Source organism: Chiloscyllium punctatum, chromosome 52 (genome assembly GCF_047496795.1).
Source record: "Chiloscyllium punctatum isolate Juve2018m chromosome 52, sChiPun1.3, whole genome shotgun sequence".
NCBI lineage: Eukaryota > Metazoa > Chordata > Chondrichthyes > Orectolobiformes > Hemiscylliidae > Chiloscyllium > Chiloscyllium punctatum.
Window position 1 is genome coordinate 16,605,243 of NC_092790.1, and position 20,866 is coordinate 16,626,108.

The 20,866-nt window shown below is 44.0% G+C and overlaps 1 protein-coding gene across 3 annotated transcripts in view; it reads right to left on the reverse strand.

The window, feature by feature from the left end:
• Positions 1 to 20,866, reverse strand: part of LOC140470981 (Fc receptor-like protein 5) — a 44,266-nt gene that overhangs the window by 12,684 nt on the left and 10,716 nt on the right. For all 3 annotated transcript variants that reach the window (XM_072566895.1, XM_072566897.1, XM_072566896.1), the window contains 5 exons: positions 19,590 to 19,856; positions 13,476 to 13,733; positions 10,503 to 10,784; positions 3,358 to 3,636; positions 2,307 to 2,579 (listed from right to left, as the gene is read on the reverse strand). In XM_072566895.1, the coding sequence (XP_072422996.1) occupies positions 2,307 to 2,579; positions 3,358 to 3,636; positions 10,503 to 10,784; positions 13,476 to 13,733; positions 19,590 to 19,856 (1,359 nt within the window). The remainder of the gene's footprint in view (positions 1 to 2,306; positions 2,580 to 3,357; positions 3,637 to 10,502; positions 10,785 to 13,475; positions 13,734 to 19,589; positions 19,857 to 20,866) is intronic.

The following is a 20,866-nucleotide window of genomic DNA, read 5'->3' on the forward strand; positions in this document are numbered from 1 at the left end:
TGTTATGGTGCGATTTGAGCCCAGAATATGAGCCGATTCTCTGAATTTTTAGGACATAGAATAGTACAGCACAGGGTCAGGCCCTTCAGCTCATCGTGTCTACGCATTATTGTGATGTCATTCTGTACGAATTCCATCTGACTACATGTGGTCCTGATCTCTGTACTCCCTACATATTCAAGTGTCTGTCTATATGCCTCGTAAACATTGCTGTCGTATTTGTTTCTACCAACTGCTCTGGCAGTGTGTGCCAGGCACCTATCACTCTCTGTGTAGAATCATAGAGTCATAGAGATATAGCGCACCTTCAGTCCAACTCGCCCGTGCTGACAAGATATCATAAATTAATCTCATTCCATTTGCCAGCAGTTGAACCTTATAACTCTAAACCCTTCCAATTCATACACTCAACCAGATGCCTTTTAAATTTTGTAATCTTAGTGGCCTCCCCACTTCTTCTGGCAGCTCATTCCATAGATGCACCATCCTTTGTGTGAAACTGTTACCCCTTATGTCCTTTTAATCTATTCCCCTCTCATCCTAAACCTACCTGTCAAGTATTGGACGAGCCCACCCAAGGGAAAAGACTTGACCTACTTGTCATTTCCATGCTCCTCAAGATTTTATAAAGCTCCATAAGGTTACCACTCAGCCTCTAAAATTCCAGGGAAAACAGCACCAGCCTATTCAGTCTCCCCCTCCACTCCTCCAACCTTATATCCTTGCATTTTTTGCCAAATCTCTTTCAAGTTTCACAACATCCTTCCTTTTGGAGGGAAACCAGATTTGCACACAATATTCTATGCGCTGTACAGCCGCAACATGGCCTCCCAACTCCTATACCCAATGCTCCAACCAGTAAAGGAAAGGATACTAATTAGATTCTTCATTATCCAATCTATCTGCATCCAAACTCCACTTTCAAGAAACTGTGAATCTGGATTCCATGGTCTCTTTATTTAGCAGCACTCCCCAGGACCTTACCAATAATTGCATAAGTCTTGCCTTTATTTGCCTTTCTAAAATGCATCACTTCACATTTATCTAAATTACACTCCACTTGCCACTCCTCAGTCCATTGGCCCAATTGATCAAGATCCTTTTGTACTCTGAGGTAACCTTTCCTCGCACACCTCCTTTAAACGCTCCTCCTTTCACCTCAAAGCTGTGCTCCCCACACTAGTATTTGATATTTCCAACCGGGGAGAGAGACTCTGACTGTTCACTCTGTCCATGCCTTTCATAATATTGTATACGTCATACAAGTCTCCTTACAGCGTCCAATCCTCTGCTGGAGTCAACTCAAGTTTGTCCAACCTATCCTCATAGCTCACATATTCCAATCCAGGCATCATCTACGTAAACTTGTTTTGCACCATGTCAGAAGACTCCACATCTTTGTTATAGTATATCTTTCAAATGAGACAGAACCAAAGTTTTATGCAGCTGCAGTATGACTTGCCAACGTTTACACTCAATGCCCTGACTGATGACAAGCATGCCATATGACTTCTTTACAACGTTATCCACTTGGGTTGCCACTTTCAGGGAACTATGAACCTGCACTGCAAGATCCCTCTGTATATCAATGCTCCCAAGAGTCCTGCCATTTACTGTATATTTTTCTCTTGCATTTCGCCTACCAAAAAATGAATCAGCTCATAATACACTGGATTAAAATCCATATACAATTTCTGTGCTCAACTATCAGGCTGATCTATTATTCTTTGACAACCTTGCGCACTGTCCGCAACTCCACCAAATGTCATGTCACCTACAAACTTACTAATTAGAAGTGGTAAGTGCAGAAAAACTGTTATTGATAATCGAGAGACATCCGGGGTCGCATTCTAAAGGAGATGGAGTTGGACTGAAATGGGGAGGAATGCCTTCACCTAGGGAGTGGGGAGCCTGTGGAATTCTCTGCCACAGCATATGGTCGGAGCTAGAACATTTAATGCTGTTCAAGAAGGAGGTGAATAGAATGCTTAGGGCCGAAAGGAAGAGTGCAAGTGGCCAAGAGACTGAGTTGGAAGAGCAGCCACAATCCTAGTGCATGGGCATATCAAGCTGCAAGGATCGAATGGCCTGTTACCTTATACATGTTCCAATAATTTACTAGGCAGTGAATCTCACAGGCTCCTCAGTCTCTGTATGATGACATATCTCCCCATCTCACCCAATACGTTGTGCTCTTTGTCTCTAGCTCTCCAATATATGTCTGTGAGATGTGGGGTGTGATGATAAATTGTCTCTATTCTGAGTCTTTAACAGTTAAGAAACGGACGATAATATATGATACTCACGCCTGATGGACAAATAGAGCTGATGACTGCGTTTCCACACGTTCCCGTCTGTGACTTCACAATGGTAAGTACCCGAGTCTGTCGGATGAGCTGATTCAGAGATGTAATTACTGTGGTCTGATGGAGACTGGAGAGGGACCTCATTTCTGTAAAAGCTGTACCACAAGGAAGCTTGGGAGGTATACTCTTCAATCCAGCACACCAGTTTAACCCGTTGGCCATCAAACAGCTGTCCCTCAGGATGCACGGTCAACATCGGGATGGCGAACGCTTCTGGAAAGCAGAAGGACATGTTTCTGTTTCAACCTGTAGAGTGCCTGGGCTTGGGGAAGCTCAGTGATCAGAATGAGAGCAAGAAAATGCCGAGACGGGGTTAGTGCATGAGATTCCTAATAATCCTTCAAGGCCAATCAAGGCTGTTAACATCGTGTCAGCTCGAGGTCAGATTTGGTGACGATTGCGATCGAATTTGGAACAAATAAATACAACCTCAGTGAGAGTATTGCACTCGGTTCTGGAATCCACATTCTAGGAGGGACAGCACAGCACAGGGAGAAGGTATAGAGGCAGATTTACCAGGATGTTGCCCTTGGAGCTGCAGAGTTTCAGTGATGGCGAGAGACTGGAGAAAGTGTTTTTGTTTCCTAGGAGCAAAGGGGATTGAGACGAGGGTGGGGGTCATGATTGAGATTTATAACATGATGAGGCGTGTAGATAGGGTAAACAGGAAGAAACGTAATGCCCTTCGTGGAGGGATCAATGACCGAGAGAGGGTTTATAGATAGAAAGTAAGGGTCAGGAGTTTTTAGAGGAAATGTGAGAGAAAGCATTTTCACTCAGAGGCTCTGGACCTTACTGCCTGTAAGGTTGGAAGACGCCAAAACCTCCATCACATTGAAGAGTGTTTAGATATGACTTCGCAATGCAAGGTTATGGGGCCACGTGCTGGGGAAATGGGGATTAGAGAATAGTGAGGTGGCTGTATCTGACTTGATGGGTTGAAGGGTATTTAATATGTTCTTCGGACACTGCAATAATGATAGATAGTTACGTTTAACAGAAATGTGAATGCTGTTGCTCCTCTTCATCAGTCTGTAAACTGTATCGATCGCTTCACAGGCGTAATTCCCAGAAACGTTTGCAGCCGCTGAGTTAATGGTGTACACGCTTCCTCGATCAGGTGCAGTCTGCAGGGCGGCGCTGTCTCTGTAAAACGAGTAGTGAAGCCGGACGGAGGGCAATGCTGCCGGGACAGTGCACGTCAGCGTGAACTGGAGTCCCTCGAATACTTCAGCTGGCTCCACCCTCAGCACGGGCTTGGCAAATCGTTCTGGAATGGAACATGTAATTGGGACTTATCAAGCAACTGTTATCATCACAGAAAAGAAGGCACTATGGTAGCACACAATGAAGAATGTGAGCATTTACTGACAAAGTACAGGGGAGAGGGCAAAACTTTATCTTTTTCTTACTTCCCAAATATCAAACTCCGTTTTGCTGCCACTAGTGCCATAGAATGGTGGAGACATACAGCATGTATGGCACGGTGGCACAGTGGTTAGCACTGCTGCCTCACAGCGCCAGAGACACGGGTTTAATTCTCGCCTCAGGCGACTGACTGTGTGGAGTTTGCACATTCTCCCCGTGTCTGCGTGTGTTTCCTCCGGCTGCTCTGGTTTCCTCCCACAGTCCAAACATGTGCAGGTTAGGTGAATTTACCATGCTAAATTGCTCGTCGTGTTAGGGGCAGGGGTAAATACAGGGGAATGGGTCTGGGTGGGTTGCGCTTCTGCAGGTCGGTGTGGACTTGTAGGGTTGAAGGGTCTGTTCCCACACTGTAAGTAATCTAATCTAAAAATGTAAACACACTCTTGTGCCCAACTTGTCCATGCGGACGAGATCTCCCATGCTGATCTACTTCCATTTGCCAGAATTTGGCCCATCACCCTCAAAACCTTTCCAACTCAAGTTCACAGAGACAAAGAAAGAAAGACCGTTAGACAAAGTCATACAGAGACATAAGGAGGGGAAACATTTGGCATTTGCCTCACACCCAGCATAGGATTCAGAAAAACAAAAAGGGGTTTGAGCTATAGGGAGAGGCTGAACTGGCTCTAGCATTGCGGCAGAGGGGTGACCATCCACGTTTATAAAATCATGAGGGGTCTAGATAACGTGAATAATCACTGTTCCAGGATTGGACAACCCAAAAGCAGATGGCATAGGTTGAAGATGAAAGAGCAAAGATTTAAAACGGACCTCAGGGGTCACTTCTTCCCAAGTAAGCTGGTGCATCCATTGGTCGAGCTGACAGTGGAAATGGGTACAATGACAACATTTAAACGATATTTGGTAAGGTATGTGAAACGGAAGAAATTGGAGGGATATTGGTCACAAGCAAGCAATTTGGACAAGGTCAGTTTCGGAAACTTAATTGTCATGGATGAGATGACCGAAGGTTTGGTTTCCATGTGTTTCTATGGCTGTATAAAACTAACTATTAATTTAGGTATTGATTTACTTTTTGAGAAGCAGACTGGTCGTGTGTGGCAATAAGCATAGCTGGTGGGAACAGTGTAACAACAAGGTTATTCCAGTTCATCTACTTCACAAACACCTTCAACCATGACATCAAATTCACCTGGACCATCTCAGATACCTCCCGCCCCCCCCCCCCACCCCCCTTCCAGGACCTTTTCACCTCCATCTCCAACAAACGATTCAACACTAGCATCTGTTTCAAATCCACTGACTCACACAGCTACCTTAACTACGCCTCCTCCCACCCAACTCCCCTGTCAAAACGTGATCCCTTACTCCCAATTCCTTTGCTTCAGCCGTATCTCTTCCCGGGGTGAACAATTTCATTCCACAACATCCGAGATGGCCTCCTACTCTGACGACCGTAGTTTTCTATACCCCGTGATCCACAATGTCCTCAACCGCATCTCCACCATTTTCCACACCTCTGGCCCTGAAACACCACTCCCCAACCACAGCAAGGAAAGAGTCCCCCTGCCCCTCACACCTCAATCTGCAAATCCAGCTTCCACCAATTCCTCCACCTATAGTCAGACCCCATCATCAATGCAATATTTCCCTTCCCACCCCATCCGCTTTCCAAAGGGACCATTCAATTTTCGACCCCCTCATGAGGTTGACAATCCCAACCAATCTCTCTTCCATATTAGCATCTTTCCCTGTGTCTACAGGAGGTAGGAATTCTGCTCTCACATGTCTCCTCTTACTTTTGTCCAAGGCCCCAAAGATTCATTCTAAATCTGACAGAGGATCATTGCCATTTCTTCTCACCTGATTTATTGCATCCATTGCTCCCAATGTGGTTTCCTCTCATCAGATACTGAACAACAACTCGGGGACTTGTTCAGGGAATATCTGTGGTCTCTACGCTCCAATCACCCCACCTTCCGGTTCCCTGCCATTTCAACTCACCCTCCCACTCCCCCAATGTCATGGCCACCCTGGGTCCAGAGACTCATCACAATCACCTCCAATGTGCATCTACGTTTCGCCATCCCACCTACCTTCCCCCCAACCTGACACCCCTCCTTCAAATTATTACTCAGCCAACTTCCCCAACCGCAGAACTGTTGAAGATCCTGGCCTGAAACTTCGACTCCCCTGCTCCTCTAATGCTGCTTGACCTGCTATGCGTTTTCCAGCTTTACACTTTATTGGCTATTCCGTGTAAGATCTTAGCTTCCATATAGAAACAGAAAATCACAGGTTTCATGCCTTCGGCCCATCATATTAATCCCGCATGCCCACAGCTATCTATTCATGGTTGCCTTGTGTTAATCATTCATAGCAATTGCTGGTCAGCTTACCGATCCCCAGAGCGCAGTTAATGGTCAGCCACATGGATGTGGGGAACAGGAGTCAAATGGAAACCAGACCGTGTCAGGAACGGCAAATTTCCCTCCCTGAAGGACATTAGTGACCCATGTAGGAATTGTGATCATTAGTAACCCTTTAAATTCCAGATTTTTATTATTAGGTCATGCTATCACACAACAGATCCTTTGGCTCACCTTAACCTTATGCCCTCTAGTTTTCAACTCCCCTTCTCTATGGAGAAGAACTTTGTTGTTCACCTTATCTGTGCCCTTGTGATTTTATAAACCACTATAAAGTCAGCCCTCAGCCTCTTTCACCCCAAGTGTAAAAAAAAGTCCCACGTTATTCATATGTCTCAAACTCTCCATTTTCGTTTACAGCTTTGTAAACCTTATTTTCACCCTTTTAAAGTCAAATTCCACAATCTGCCATGACGACATCTGAACCCAGATCACTCCCTGCCGCACTGGATTAATAGGCTACTGGTAACACCACTAAGCCATCACACTGCTGCTCTGTGGTTTGAGTCTGCAGCCTTATGATGTGTCTTTCTATAATGTTCTAATTTGTTATGAAAGTTTCGATCATGTCCAAGACTCAGAATTTGAATTCATGATCTAAACCACAAAATTAAAAGTCTTTATATATCCTTTGCTGCACTAGTCAATCCACCTTGAACGTTTGTGGTCTGGTTTACTCACTGTCCTTGAATGAGGACAATGTCATCCCCATTGCCCTCAGCTCACACTACTTGTCCCATCCCCTCTCGAACTTTACCTCAGCTAAAAAGAGAGAACCACGTTTTTCTTTACTATCTCCGACAGATCAACAGTGTCTTGGGAACATTTTAAGCACCACCACAATTTCTTCTGCACAGTTCTTAAATTACGAAGCAAGAGAGAAAGGGCATTGTGAGTGCATTATGACATGAAGAGTTGCAGCATTCAACGGCAAATGTGCGAAAACAGATTTGCAGAGATGTTACAAAGACTCTGTGGTCTGAGTTATACGGAGAGGCTGGATAGCCTGGGAAGTTTTTCCTCAGAGTGTCGGAGCTGGACGCATATAAAATCATGAATAGCATGAATAGGCTGAATAGCCAGTCTTTTCCCTGGGGTAGGGAGCCCAAAACTTTAAGGACATAAGTTTAACGTTCGTGGGGAAAGATGTAAAAACGACCTGATGGGCAACCTTTTCACATAGAGGGCTTGTGTGCCTGTGTATGTGTCTGTGTCCGCGTGTGCTGGGGGGGTGGGGGGGAGAGGGGGCGTGGGGGGTTGGGGGAGGTGCTGGGGGGGAGGGTGAACGAGCTTCCAGAGGAAGTAGCAAATGCTGGTAACATTACAACAGTTAAATGATATATGGACAGCTACATAGATAGGAGAGGTTTAGGGGGATATAGGCCAAACAAAGGCAAATAGGACAAGTTCACGTTGGGAAATCTGGTCAGCATGGACCAGTGAGGACAAAGGGCCTATTTCCATGCTGCCTGACCTGACTCTATTTGGCGATGATGTGTCACAGCCATTGAAATGGGTAATATTTACAGATTGTAACAGATTCCACTTAAATTAAGGTTGTTTTATGAGGAGACACTGTCGAGGTTGTTCAGAGGTTAGAAGGATGAGAGAAAAATGCATCACTGTTTGTTGGTTAGCTTGATTGGATGGACACACAGTGATGCCAACAGTGTGGCTCAATTATTGCACCAGTTCGAGTGACCATGAAGGATTCTGATTCCCAATCTCTCCCCTTGCCTGAGCTGTGGTGACCCTCAAATTAATCCACCAGCTATCCCCCTCACACATAATAGCGTGGAATGGTGGTAACTTTATAATGTGTAATTTTAATCATAGGATGCAAATAGCAGATTGGCAGATGAGACAGGAGAAAACACAGATATTAATGAACCGAAACCTGCAACCCATTCTAAAAGAGGAAAGACTTAACAGCAATCTAGTTATGTTCAATACATGGTATCAGTTGCATGACACTGTGATCTTTTGCTACAAATTCAGTGCCTTATTATCGTGCTCCCAGCTGCCTGATGAAGGAGAAGCGATCTGACAGCTAGGATTTCCCAAAAAGTCTGTTCGACTATAATCTGGTGCAGCCTTATTACACTAAAAACAGTCAGGTAGTTTGAAAGCTACTGGACACAAAGAAGCAGCTCCATGCTAGTACCCCCTCTATGACATCTCTCCTGAAAGAACCTGTGTTTCATTTTATCTTTTGTCCCAAGGGGTGTTTATGGAGAAGGTGCAAGTATTTGGAACAGCATCATTAAGTTGGGTTGATCTATTGGGCTTTTGGACAGGTTAAGTTATTCAGTATTCAGTTCTCTTTTATTTGTGTTTATTTCGGTGTTCCTTTAAATAAATTCTATTTTGTTTAAAACTACCAGGTTTGAACAACTGCATACCTCCTGGAATATACACTTTACACCTGCTTAAAATAACTAGCAATGTTAGGATCTGGACTACATTCTTGAAATGGTTTGAAGGAGCCTAGCCTGGTCCATAACAATAAGCCTTGCTCTTCGTTAATGCAAGCCAAGCCCAACACATACGGAGAAATGCAGAGGGGGATAATCCAAATGCTGAACTTGAAATCAAGAAAATAGCAAGATTTAGAAAAAGCGTGAGACCCAGGGAAACGTGAAGACCAATTAATCATTTTGCAACTCATCCTTGGCGTTAGGTCATAATAATAGATACATATCAGTTTCATCATGGGTTTGTGTCCCGTTAGGTGTTATTCCACAGAGATCAGAATATGGGCCTGTTTCTGTTTGGTATTCATAAATATCAAGGGGACGACGTTAAGTAAATTTTATGGACGAGAAATTGACGGCTGGTTTGCTGACAATCTGGTAAATCTCCTTTGCACCCTCTCCAAAGCCTGCACATCCTTCCGATTATTTGGGGATGAGAGCTGCACACAGTCTGCAAATGTAGTTAAATAATGTCTCATACAGCTGCAAGATGACTTGTCAATTTGTATACTCAATGCCCTGACTAGTGAAGACATACCGTGCACTTTCTTTACCATCTCATCCATTTACGTTGTCCCCTTCAGGAAACTATGGACTTGCATCCCAAGCTCCCTCTGTATAGCAATGCTCCCAAGGATCCTCCCATTTAATGCATACTTTCCTCTTGCAATTGAGTTCCCAAAATGCATCACCTCACATTAGTCCAAGATTCCATTCCATGAGACCACACCGGGAGCATTATGTGTGCAGTTTGAGATCTCCTTATCGGAGGAGTGATGTACTCACTATAGAGGGAGGGCAGTGAACGTTTTTCTGATTGATTCCTGGGATGGCCGGACTCACGGATGAAGAAAGACTGCATCCATTATGATAAGACTCACTGGAGTAGTGATGAATGAGATGGGAGACACAAATAAAACCATAAACGTTGAACAGAAGAAGGGAGGATAAACACAGGAAAGATGCTCACGAGGAATGGGGGATTGGTGGTTGTAGTGATGGTGAGGATGGTAGCGGGGAGTACAGAACCAGGGAGTCACAATCTACTGGACATGGGCACCGAGTGAGATGAGGACAAAACGTTTTCACGCAGAGAGTAGGGATCCTGTTTTTCTCTGGGTCTCCAATATATCACGATTTCAGCCTGTAGGTATTCTGGGCTTGGGAAAGCTTAGCAATCAAAACGAGAGGAAGAAAGTCCCGAGACGGTGTCAGTGAGGGCGATTCCTAACAATCCTTCAAGGCCAGTCAACGCTGTTTTCATCGTGTCAGCTCGAGGTCAGATTTGGTGATGATCATGGTTGTTTTTGGTATGAATTCGTGCTACAACAGTGAGAGTACTGCACCTTGTTTTGGAATCCACATTCTAGGAAGGATGGTTTTAGAACTGGGAGAGGGTGCAGAGGGGGATTTAACAGGATGTTACCTTGGAGGCTGGAGAGTTTCAGTGATAGAGACAGATTGGACAGATCAGGGTTTTCCTCAGAGCAGGGGAGATTCAGACGACGGTAGATGCCATGATTAAGATGTATAAATTGATGAGGGGGCATAAATAGCGTCCACAGGAAGACACGTTTGCCCCTTCACGAGATCAATCACGCTGCAGTAGAAGATAGATTGAAGGTTAGGGGTAGGAAGTTTAGAGGAGATGTGAGGAAATACATTTTCACTCAAAGGATCTGAAACTCATTGCCAGTAAGGGTGAGAGAGGCTGAAACCTTCATCACATTGAAGAGTGTTGGGGAAGTAGGGATTGGAAAATAGTGAGATGGCTGTTTCTGATTCAATGGTTCGATAAACCTCTAATTTGTGCTGGGGACTCTGCAATAATGACAGATAGTTACGTTTAACAGAAATGTGAATGCTGTTGCTCCTCTTCCTCAGACTGTAAACTGTCTCGATCACTTCACACACATAATTCCCGGAAAAGTTTGCAGCGGCTGCATTGATGGTGTACACGGCACCATGATGACGCACGGCCTCCAGGGCAGCGTTGTCTCTGTAAAATGAGTAGTGAAGCTGGACGGAGGGCCTTGCCGCCCGGACAATGCACGTCAGTGTAATCGGGAACCCCTCGAATACTTCAGCCGTCGACCCCACCCTCAGCACGGGCTTAGCAAAGCGTTCTGGAACACACAATGAGGCCTCATCAATCAACTGTTATCATCACAGAGTGAAAGGCGCAACAGTGACACCGGGTGAAGAATGTGAGAACTTAGTGTCAAAAGCCAGAGGAGAGGGCAAAACTGTATATCTCTCTTGCGTTCCAAATTTCAAATTCTATTTTGATTCCAATAGATTCTTCGATTCATAGAGTCATACAGAATGAAAACAGACCCTTCTGCCTAACTCGTCCATGCTGACTAGGTTTCCTAAGCCGATCCAATCACATTTGCTCCCGTTTCCCCCTCTCCCTCTTAATCTTTCCTTTCTATGTACGTATCCAAACTTCTTTTTTAATGTTGCAATTGTGCCTATTTCCATTACTTTCTCTGGCAACATTTTCATATACACACCACGTTGTGCTAAAACGTTACACCTTCGGACCTTTTAAATCTTTCCCCTCTCGCTTTAAATCTTTGCCTTGCAGTTTTGAACTCTCCTAATCCAAACGCTGTTCCTAACGTGAATACCTTGGCTATTCACATTATCTATGCCTCTGCCAATTTTATAAACCTGTATAATGTCACTCCTCAGCCTCCTGAGCTTCCTGTAAAAAAGGTCCCAGCCTACATATATCACGGAAATCCTCCAGAAATCGATTTTACACCCTTGCAAAGTCAACTTCCACAGCGGGATTTCAACACAGATCCCAAGAACATTCCTTGGGTGTCTGCATTAATAACCCATTGGTAACTCCACCATGCCATCATATTTCTGATGCGTGGCTGGAATCTGCAGCCATCTGATGCCTCAACTCCAATGTCTCCTTTCTTATGAATTTTTCGACAATTCCTTCATAAATAAAACACTAAAGTTTTGACTTCGTAATCTGAACCATAATAGTCAGTCTATCGAAATTCTTTATATCTCCTTTGCTATGCTAGTCAATCCACCTTGAACGTTTGTGGTCTAACTCGCTCACCCTCCTCAAATAAGGACAGATTCCCCATCGTTTTCCTCAGACCATACTCGTTATGATGTAAAATATTGGCCTCAAACCAAATCACGATCTTTGCCTCAATTAAACAGAGAGCAGCCACAGTTTTTATTTCCCCTACAGATCAACGTCTTGAGAACCTTTTCAACACCTCCTCAATTGGCACTGCACATTTCTTAATATGCGGCACATGACAGAGAGATGATTTCACTATGAAAGATGTACCATATTATAGAACTGGAAAATGTGCAAAAAATATTTGCAATGATTTGAAAGAAACTGGACGGTCAGAGTTACAAGTAAAGTTTAGTTAGGTCGGAACTTATTTCTGCGGAGCACAGGAGGCTGAGGAGATTTTAAAATTATGAGCAGAATAGATAAGAAGAATAACTAAGGTCTTTTCCCCAGGGTAGGAGACTTCAAAACTAGATGGCATAGTGTTAAGTGAAAGGAGAACAATTTAAAAAGAAGCTGAGGGGGATCCTTTTTAAAAGGTTGATGGTGTGTGTAAGGACTGAGCTGCCAGAGGAAGTGGAGGAGGCTGGTACAATAACAACATTTAAAAGACATTTGAACAGGTAAATGGCGAGGAACCGTTTAGAAGGATACGCACCAAACACAGGTAAGTGGGACTCGTGTAGTTTAGGAAGCCTGTTCAGCTTGGATGAGTTGGGGTGAAGGGTGGATGTCTCTATGACTCTATTTGGCGATGATGTATCACAGCCATAATCAGGGGCCACTTAAATTGCTTGTAGTTTCCCTAGATCCCACCAGAATCTAAGGCTTGTATTATGAGGAGAGAATGAGCAGCTTGGTCAAACTTTATAAGGATGAGAGGAGGTAATGTGGCTGTTTCCGGCTAGTTCAGGTGGCTGAATAGTGATGCAGACTGATGCAGACTGTACGTGGGTACAATTCCACCTGGATCACCATGAAGTGCTTTCCATCTCATCTCTCCCCACATGTGCGATAATCCTCAAATTAAACCACCACCCAGTCTCGTAACTCGCTAATGAGAGAGAGGGACTGTGGTTAGTTTACTACCTTTCCCATTCCTCATAAACCGTTAAAGGAAGGGGGATTGACAAATGAGACAGGGAGAGAATGCTTCCTAATGTAGGACAGTCTAGAACGAGAGGTTATCGTTTCAGGATGAAGGGGTGAGGCAGATTGAAATTAGAGATGGCGAGGAATGGCTTCTCTGTAAGGGGGAGGGCTGTTGGTAACTAGACAGTGAATAAGCTTGGATTGTCTTCTCTGGGGCGCAGAAGGTTGTGGAGGGCGAACGTCATAAAGGTGTGTAAAGTTATGAGGAGCATGAATGGGTGAATCGGCAGCAGCTGTTCCCTTGGTAAAGGTCAATAACAAGGGGGCATACTTTTAAAGTGAAAAGCAGAGGGGAAATTTAAGGGTTGTTTCACCCAGAAGGTGGTAGGTGTATGGAATGCACGGGCTGGGAGGATAGTTGAAGAGGGACACCTCACAACCCTCAAAAAGTACTTGGACGACAACTTAAAATGTCATAACATTTAAGGATGTGGGACCTACTGCTGGAAAGTGGGGTTAGTTTAGATTTAGTTTTCCTTTGGTAGTAAAGACGTAATGGGGCGAAGAGACTCTTCTATACTGCATAATTCAGAATGTCTCCGATGTTTAAATCCACAACCCAGTGAAATATAACCATTGCCTCCCACAGAATGTAACACCAGGTATGTACCTTGAACGTGAACATCAATAGACCGTGATGTGTACCAGGAAATTTTACAGCTGTACAATCCACTGTCAGCAACGCTGTTTATTTTAATGTTGTACGCAGTTTCGCCATTTGTGGACTTCATTGAATGAATCATCTCGTCTTTTTTATAAAAGGAAAGTGTTGTCTCCCACTGAAGATTGTACTTGTACCGACAGTTCAGTTTCATTGACTCTCCTTCCAAAGGTGAAACTGGGACAACATGGAAAGCCACATTTCCATCTAAGATTGAAAGCAGAGTTGCATCATTACAGCTCAGCACAGGCTTTCATTACACTGGTAACTGTTCCGAAAACATTCAATTCCACATTGTTTCGGGAATAGATTTACAAGTATCATTCCAGTCAACCTATCCCCGATATTTTCGACAATCTCGTGTGAATAAATAAATAAATAAATATCATTAATCTGCTTTCAACTCACATTCAGATTTGAGAACAGTTTAGGTCCCCTTGTCCAGGAAGGAATTTTAGGACCATAAGAAATCAGAACAGCAGGAGGCCATTCAACCCCCTTGCCATTCGTAAAGTATCAAATACTATCGGTCAGAACAGTTTCCTGTGTCAGCTGAAGTCAAATGCGAATCGAGACGCGGAGAAGACGATATACAAATACAACATGAAAATTGACACAATTTTTTTTAAATGTTGTAAGAGTATAAGGCAGGACAGAGAATAACAGCATGAGGGAGATTAGAAAGCACAATCAATAAGATATGTGGACACAGGACTGACAGTTCTTACTGATATCATATGACACTCTCAGACATAAACTTAAAGTGTGCTGTAGGCAATAGTGATGGTAAATAATACATGATACAAATGAGTTAGTTGAGTAAAATTAGGAGTTGATGCGTTGACAGACAAAGGAAGAGCACCATTCTCTGGGTGAAAGTACATCTCTTTATCTCAGTCCTACAACATCGCCTAGAGACTATGCCACCCCGACACTCTACCCCACCCCTCGGTTCTGGACTTCTATTCTCAACATCTATTCTCACTAACAGCGTTTTCGGGAATATCCTTCCTGCAATTAACCTTGTCTCGTCGTTGTGTCAATCAACATGGAAACGGAGCCTTTGGTCCAACCAATCTGTGTTCCCAAAAATAAACTAATACCACCTACCAGCGTTTCACCCATATTTTCCGATCCTTTCCTATTCATAAATTGAGGAGAAAGTGAGGACTGCAAATGCTAGAGTCAGAAATAAAAACTGTTTTACTTGAAAAGCACAGTAGGTCAGGCTACTTCCAAGGAGCAGGACATTCAAAGTTTCGGATATAAGCCCATAATTAGGAATGTGAGAGTGGGCACGAAGGAAACTGTGAGATGAATAGAAAGGTACTTGAGGTGGCAATGGGTGGTTGTAGGTGGCGTGTTATTGTGTTAGGTCTTGGGGAGGGTGGAGCAGATAGGTGGGAAGGAAGATGGACAGGGAGGACAGGTTAAGAGGGTAATGCCAAGTTGGAAGGTTGGATCTGGGTTCAGGTGTGGAAAGGACTTATTTGGAAACTAATGGATGTTGATCCCGTCTGGCTGAGGTGTCCCAAAGCGTTGTTCATCCAGTCGTGAGTGGCTTGGATTTGGAGATGGAAGAGGTCCAGAACTTGTATGTCCTTCGGGGAGTGGGAGGAGGAGTTGAATTGGTCAGTCACGGGTTGGTGGGGTTGCTCGGTTCCCAGAGTTGTTCCCTGAAATGTAGCACACAAGTTGGCATCCTGTCTCACTGATGTAGTGGAGACCATATCAAAAGGAATGGAAGAGTAGATGAGGTGTGTGGATGTGCAGGAAAATCTCTTCCGGATTTGAAGTGATCCTTTGGGATCTTGTATGGAGGTTAGGGTGAGATGTGGGCGCAGGTTTTGCATCTTGTGCAACATGAAGGAAAGGTGCCAGGTGTGAAGGATTGGTTGGTGGTGGTGGGGGGGGGGGGGAGGGAAGTGATTTGCGTGAACCCAAAGGGGTATCACAGTGGAAATGATCTCTGCAGAACACAGGAATGTGGGGGAGGGAAATATTTCTGGTGGTGAGGTCTGATTGTAGGTGCCAGAAATGGCGGAGGACAATCCGTTGTTTCAGGCGATTGGTGGGGTGGAAGGTGAGGACCATAGAATTTCCATCCTTGTTGCGGTTGGAAGGGTGGGGCTCAAGGGAGAGGAGTGATAACTGGAGCGGATACATTGGAGAGGATTGTTGAACACGTGGGAGGGGGAATTGCAGTCGTTAAATTGGAGATTTTCTGGGATGTCCTGAAGTGATCTTGTCCAAATGTCTTCCAAACGTTGTAACTTCACAAGTATCCAGTACTTCCTCTGGCAATTCATTACACACACCAACCACTCTGTGTTTAAACAAAGTTGCACCTAATGACCTTTTTAAAAGTCTGTTCTCCCCACCCGACGGCAAAGAACCCTGTAATTCACTTTATCGATGCTCCTTATGATTTTATAAATCTCAATAAGGTCAGACGTCAATGTCCTCCGCTCTAGTGAAATATGTCCCTGTTTTTCCAATCTATTTTTATGTCATGAAACCCTCCATTCCCAGCAACACTCTGGTGAGTGTTTTTGGTACCCTCTCTGGTTTAACAATATCCTTCCTATAACAAAGCGACCAGTGCTGCACTCAGTATTCTAGAAGAGACCTCACCAACATCCCGTACAACATCTATTTGACATCCCAACTCCTATTATCAAACGTCTGACCAATGAAGGAAAGCATGCTAAATATCGTCTTAACCATCGTGTGACACAAATTTCAAAGAATTATGTAACTGAACTCGTGTGTCTCTCCTTTCTATCACGTTACCTAAGGCCCTATCATTAATTGTATAAACCTTGTCCTTGTTCGTATTGCAAAAATGCAATATTACATATTTATCCAAATTAAACTTCACATGCCACTCATCTGCCCTTTCGATGAAATTGATCAAGATCTCTTTGTAATCTTCAATAACCCTTTTCACCATTCATGAGACTACAATTTTTGGTGTCATTTGCAAACTTCCTAACCATACCTCCAATATTCTCATTGGGCCCAGCACCAATCCCTGCGGAACACTACTGGTCGCAGGTTTCTAATCTGAAATAGAATCTTCTTTAATTAGTCTGTTTTCTGCCATTAAACCAATTTTGTATCCAATTGGCAAGCTCACCCTGAATCCCATGTGATCTAACTGTACTAATTAGTACTGGAATTAGGTTTGCTTGCTGAGCTGGAAGGTTAATTTCCAGACGTTTGGTCTCCATACGAGATAACATCTTCAGTGAGTCTCCCGTTGAAGGCTTTGTCCGGAGGCTCACTGAAGAGGTTACCTAGTATGATGACCAAACGTCTAAAACTGAACTTGCCAGCTCAGCGAGCAAACCTACATCCAGAACCCCAATCTGAGCTACAATTCTTCTCAAAATCCGCTGTACTAATTAGTTTGCCATGCGGAACTTTGTTTAACATTTCATTAATTTCCAATTAAATAACATCTGTCACTCTGCCCTCATCAATACTTGTATTACTTCAATAGAAAATTCAATCATGTTTGAGAGTTTCGAAGTTCCTCGTATGAAACCGTGCTGACTCTTCATAATCATTCCTTGCTACTCCAAATGCACGTGAATCCTATCTTTCAAAACCACCTCCAACAGCCTCACTGGTCTATATTTTCAAGGCTTCTCATTACAGTCTGTCTTTAACAACCGCACAGCATGAGCCATTCTCCAGTCCTCCGCTACTTCACCATATTTATAGATGACAGAAACGTTTCTGCTTGAAGGCCCACAATTTCCTCCATGATGTTCCAAAACATTCTAGCAATTTGATAAGGTCCTGGCAATTTTTCAACATTAATGTTTTCTAAGACTTCCAACACTTCTTCTTTTGCAATGTGAACTGTTTTAAAAACACCAGTATTGATTTCCTTGAGCTTTCAAGCCTACATTTCTTTCTCAATGGTGAAAATTGACACGAAACATTCAATTAATATCTCTATGTAGAATTGTACAATTTTCTTAGAAATGCCCTCCTCTTTCTTCTGATCTCCAGCGAACATTATCCGAATAAATCCAGTCTTTCTTCACCTGTCAGTCCTGCCATCAAATGAAGCAACCTGGGAACCCTTTGCTGTCCTCCCTCGGCAGCCTTTCTTATATACTGAGACCCAAACTGCACACATAATACTACTGGGTATGGTCTCACTCTGTACAATTGCAGCAAAACGTTTTTTTTTATTCACTGATGGCAAATGAGTATCGCCGACTGGCTAATATGTCAGCTTTTGTACCTAGTAGTCTCCTTGAGTGGGTGGTGGTGAGCTGCCTTCTTCATTCACTGCAGTCCATGTGCTGGAGAGAGACGTACAGTGTCTTTAGGGAGGGAATTCCAGGATTTTCACAAAGTGATACTGAACAAACTATGGATTCATTTACAAATCACGATGGTGAATGGCTCGGAGGGGAAACCTGGTGCTCCCATGTATCTGCTGCTCTTGTTCTACTAGATGGAATGGGTCGTGTGTTTGGAAAGTGCTATCTGAGGATTTTCAGTGAATTTCTGCATGACTTCTCGTTATTGAATCCTTCATCCTGGGAAAAAGGTTATCTCTGTCCACCCTGTCCTTAGCCTTCATGATTTTGTAAACCTCGATCAGGTCCCCCTCAAATCTCCTTTTATCTAGTGAAAATAAACCTAACCTAATCAGCCTCTCTTCATAGCTAGCACTTTCCATACCAGGTAACATCCTCGTAAACCTTCTCTGCACCCTCTCCAAAGCGTCCACATCCTTGTGGTAATGTGGCCACCAAAATGTACACAGTATTCTAAATGTGACCGAACCAATGTCTTGTGCAATTTGAGTATGACTTGGCAGCTCTTATACTCAATACCCCGTCTAATGAAGGCAAGCATAATATATGCCTTCTTGACCACTCTATCCACCTGTGCAGCAACCTTCAGGATACAATGGACCTGCACTCCCAGATCTCTGCGCCCATCAACTTTTTCCAAGGCTCTTCCGTTCATTGTATGATTCGCTCTAGAATTAGACTTGCCTAAATGCATCACCTCACATTTGTCTGGATTGAAAGCCATCTGCCACTTTTCCGCCCCACTCTCCAGTCTATCTATATCCTCCTGTATTCTCTGACAGTCCCTTATGCTTTCTGCTACTCCACCAATCTTTGTGTCGTCTGCAAACTTGCTGATCAAAGCAACAGTGCCCTTTTCTAGATCATTTATGTATATTACAAACAACAGTGGCCCCCTATACTGACCCCGTGGAACACCACTGGTCACCTTTCTCTATTTCGAGAAACGTCCTTCAACTACTACTCTCTGTCACCTGTTGCTCAACCAGTTCTTTATCCACCGAGCCTGAACTCCCTGCACACCGTGTGACTTCACTTTCTCCATTAGTGTACAATGGGGGACCTTACCAAACGCCTTATCTCAATAGTGTCCAGCTTATCGAGTCTTCTTGAAACTGCACACATCCAGACAAGTGGGGAATATTCCATCATACTCCCGACTTGTGCCTTGTTGATGTTGGACAGGCTTCAGGAAGTCAGGAGGTAATGTATTTGCTGTGGAATTCCCAACCTCTGACCTGGTCTTGGAGCTGTTGTGTTTATGTCGTGATATCAATTTCGATTCTGGTCAGTGGTAAACCCTAGGATGGTGATAATGGGGGAGACCACCATGTAAACATCATTGAATATCAAGTAGATGACGGTTAGAGAGTCGGTTATTATTGCTGGCCATTGTCTGGCATTTGTGTGGCACAGGTGTTACATGCCACTTGTCATAACAAGCCTGGATATTGTCCAGACCTTGCTGCATTTGAACACGAACTGTTTCAGCAACTGTGAGGTGGTGAATGGAGCTGAACATGGTTCACTGATCATTGCACAATCAGTGAACATTCCCACTTCTGACCTAATGATGGAGGGGAGATCATTGATGAAGCATCCCTGCTCCTGTCCTCGAGTCTCCATTACTGGGAGTATCCTGTCAAAAGCAGTTTACACAGATGCAGTATAGAATAATCAAAACATTCACTGGCAAAAACTAAACAAAGGAATGACTGACCTGATACTGTGATAGTTAGATTGTTCGAAACCCACTTTCTGTAACTCATTCCTAATTCACATCGATAAGATGCTTCATCTGAGCGTTTGGCACTTCCTATGGTGAGTGAACCATCTTCAGTTTCTTTTATGAACTTGTTATTCTGATACCACTGGAAACGCTTACGTCCTCTCAAGTTCTGAAATGGAGTCCGGCAGTTCATTACAATCTTCTCACCCCTCAGAGCATGTTGCTGCTTAGCGTCCAGAGTTAGCATTTCTTTGGAAACTGCAAAGTAAATGTGACAAAAGCTGGATACAAAATCAGATTGAAATACAACAACTTACACTTGATAAGTCAATGGTGTCGGTTCTAAAAGCGGGGAGATGATTTATGATACTGTACAGGGCTGAGGTGAGGCCACAGCTGGAGCACTGTGTGCAGTTCCGGTCTCCATTCATTTGGAAACATGTGATTGCACTGGCGCAGAGTGGGGCGTTTCAGCAATGTAGGGAGGCTGGATAAGCTCAGATGTTTTCTTTGGAGCTGAGCAACCTTACTTTGGGCCAATAAGTCCACACTGACCCTGTGAAGAGTAACCCACCTAGACACCTACTACTCGATATTTACTCCAGACTTAACCTACACATCCCTTAACACCAAGGGCAAATTAGCATCACCAATTCACTTAACCAGCACATCTTTGGATTGTGGGAGGAAACTGTGGCACCCTCGCAGTACCGGGAGATTGTGCAAACTCCAATAAGACAATCACCCGGGTCCCTGGCACTTTGTGGCAGGAGTGATTACTACTGAGTGACCGTGTCACCTGATAAAGATGGGTAAGATTATAAAGCATATGTAGAGGGGACAGAGGAAGCAGCTGTTCCCTGTAGTTAAAAGGATCAATAACACGAGGGGGAATCATGCTAAAGTGAAAGGCAGGAGGTTTGGAGGGTGAGTTGAAGATTGTTCGACGCAGACTGGTGTGAACGGCCCAGCTTCGACAGCCCTCTGTGGTAATGAATTCCGTAGATTCACTGTGTACTGCGAGAATAAATTCCTCCTCATCTTTGTCTTTAATGGGCGACTCCCTCATTTTATGATGCTGCCCCTGTCGTCCCAGACTCTCCCAGACAAGGGGAAGTAACCTCTCTCTGCAACTCCCCTGTTAGGACCCCCCCTGAGAATTTTCAATAAGGTCGCCTCTCATTTTTCTAAACTCTCATGAGTACAGACCTAACTTACTCAACCTCTCCTCATGCGAAATTGCCAGCTCCTAGTTCAGATTCCTCACC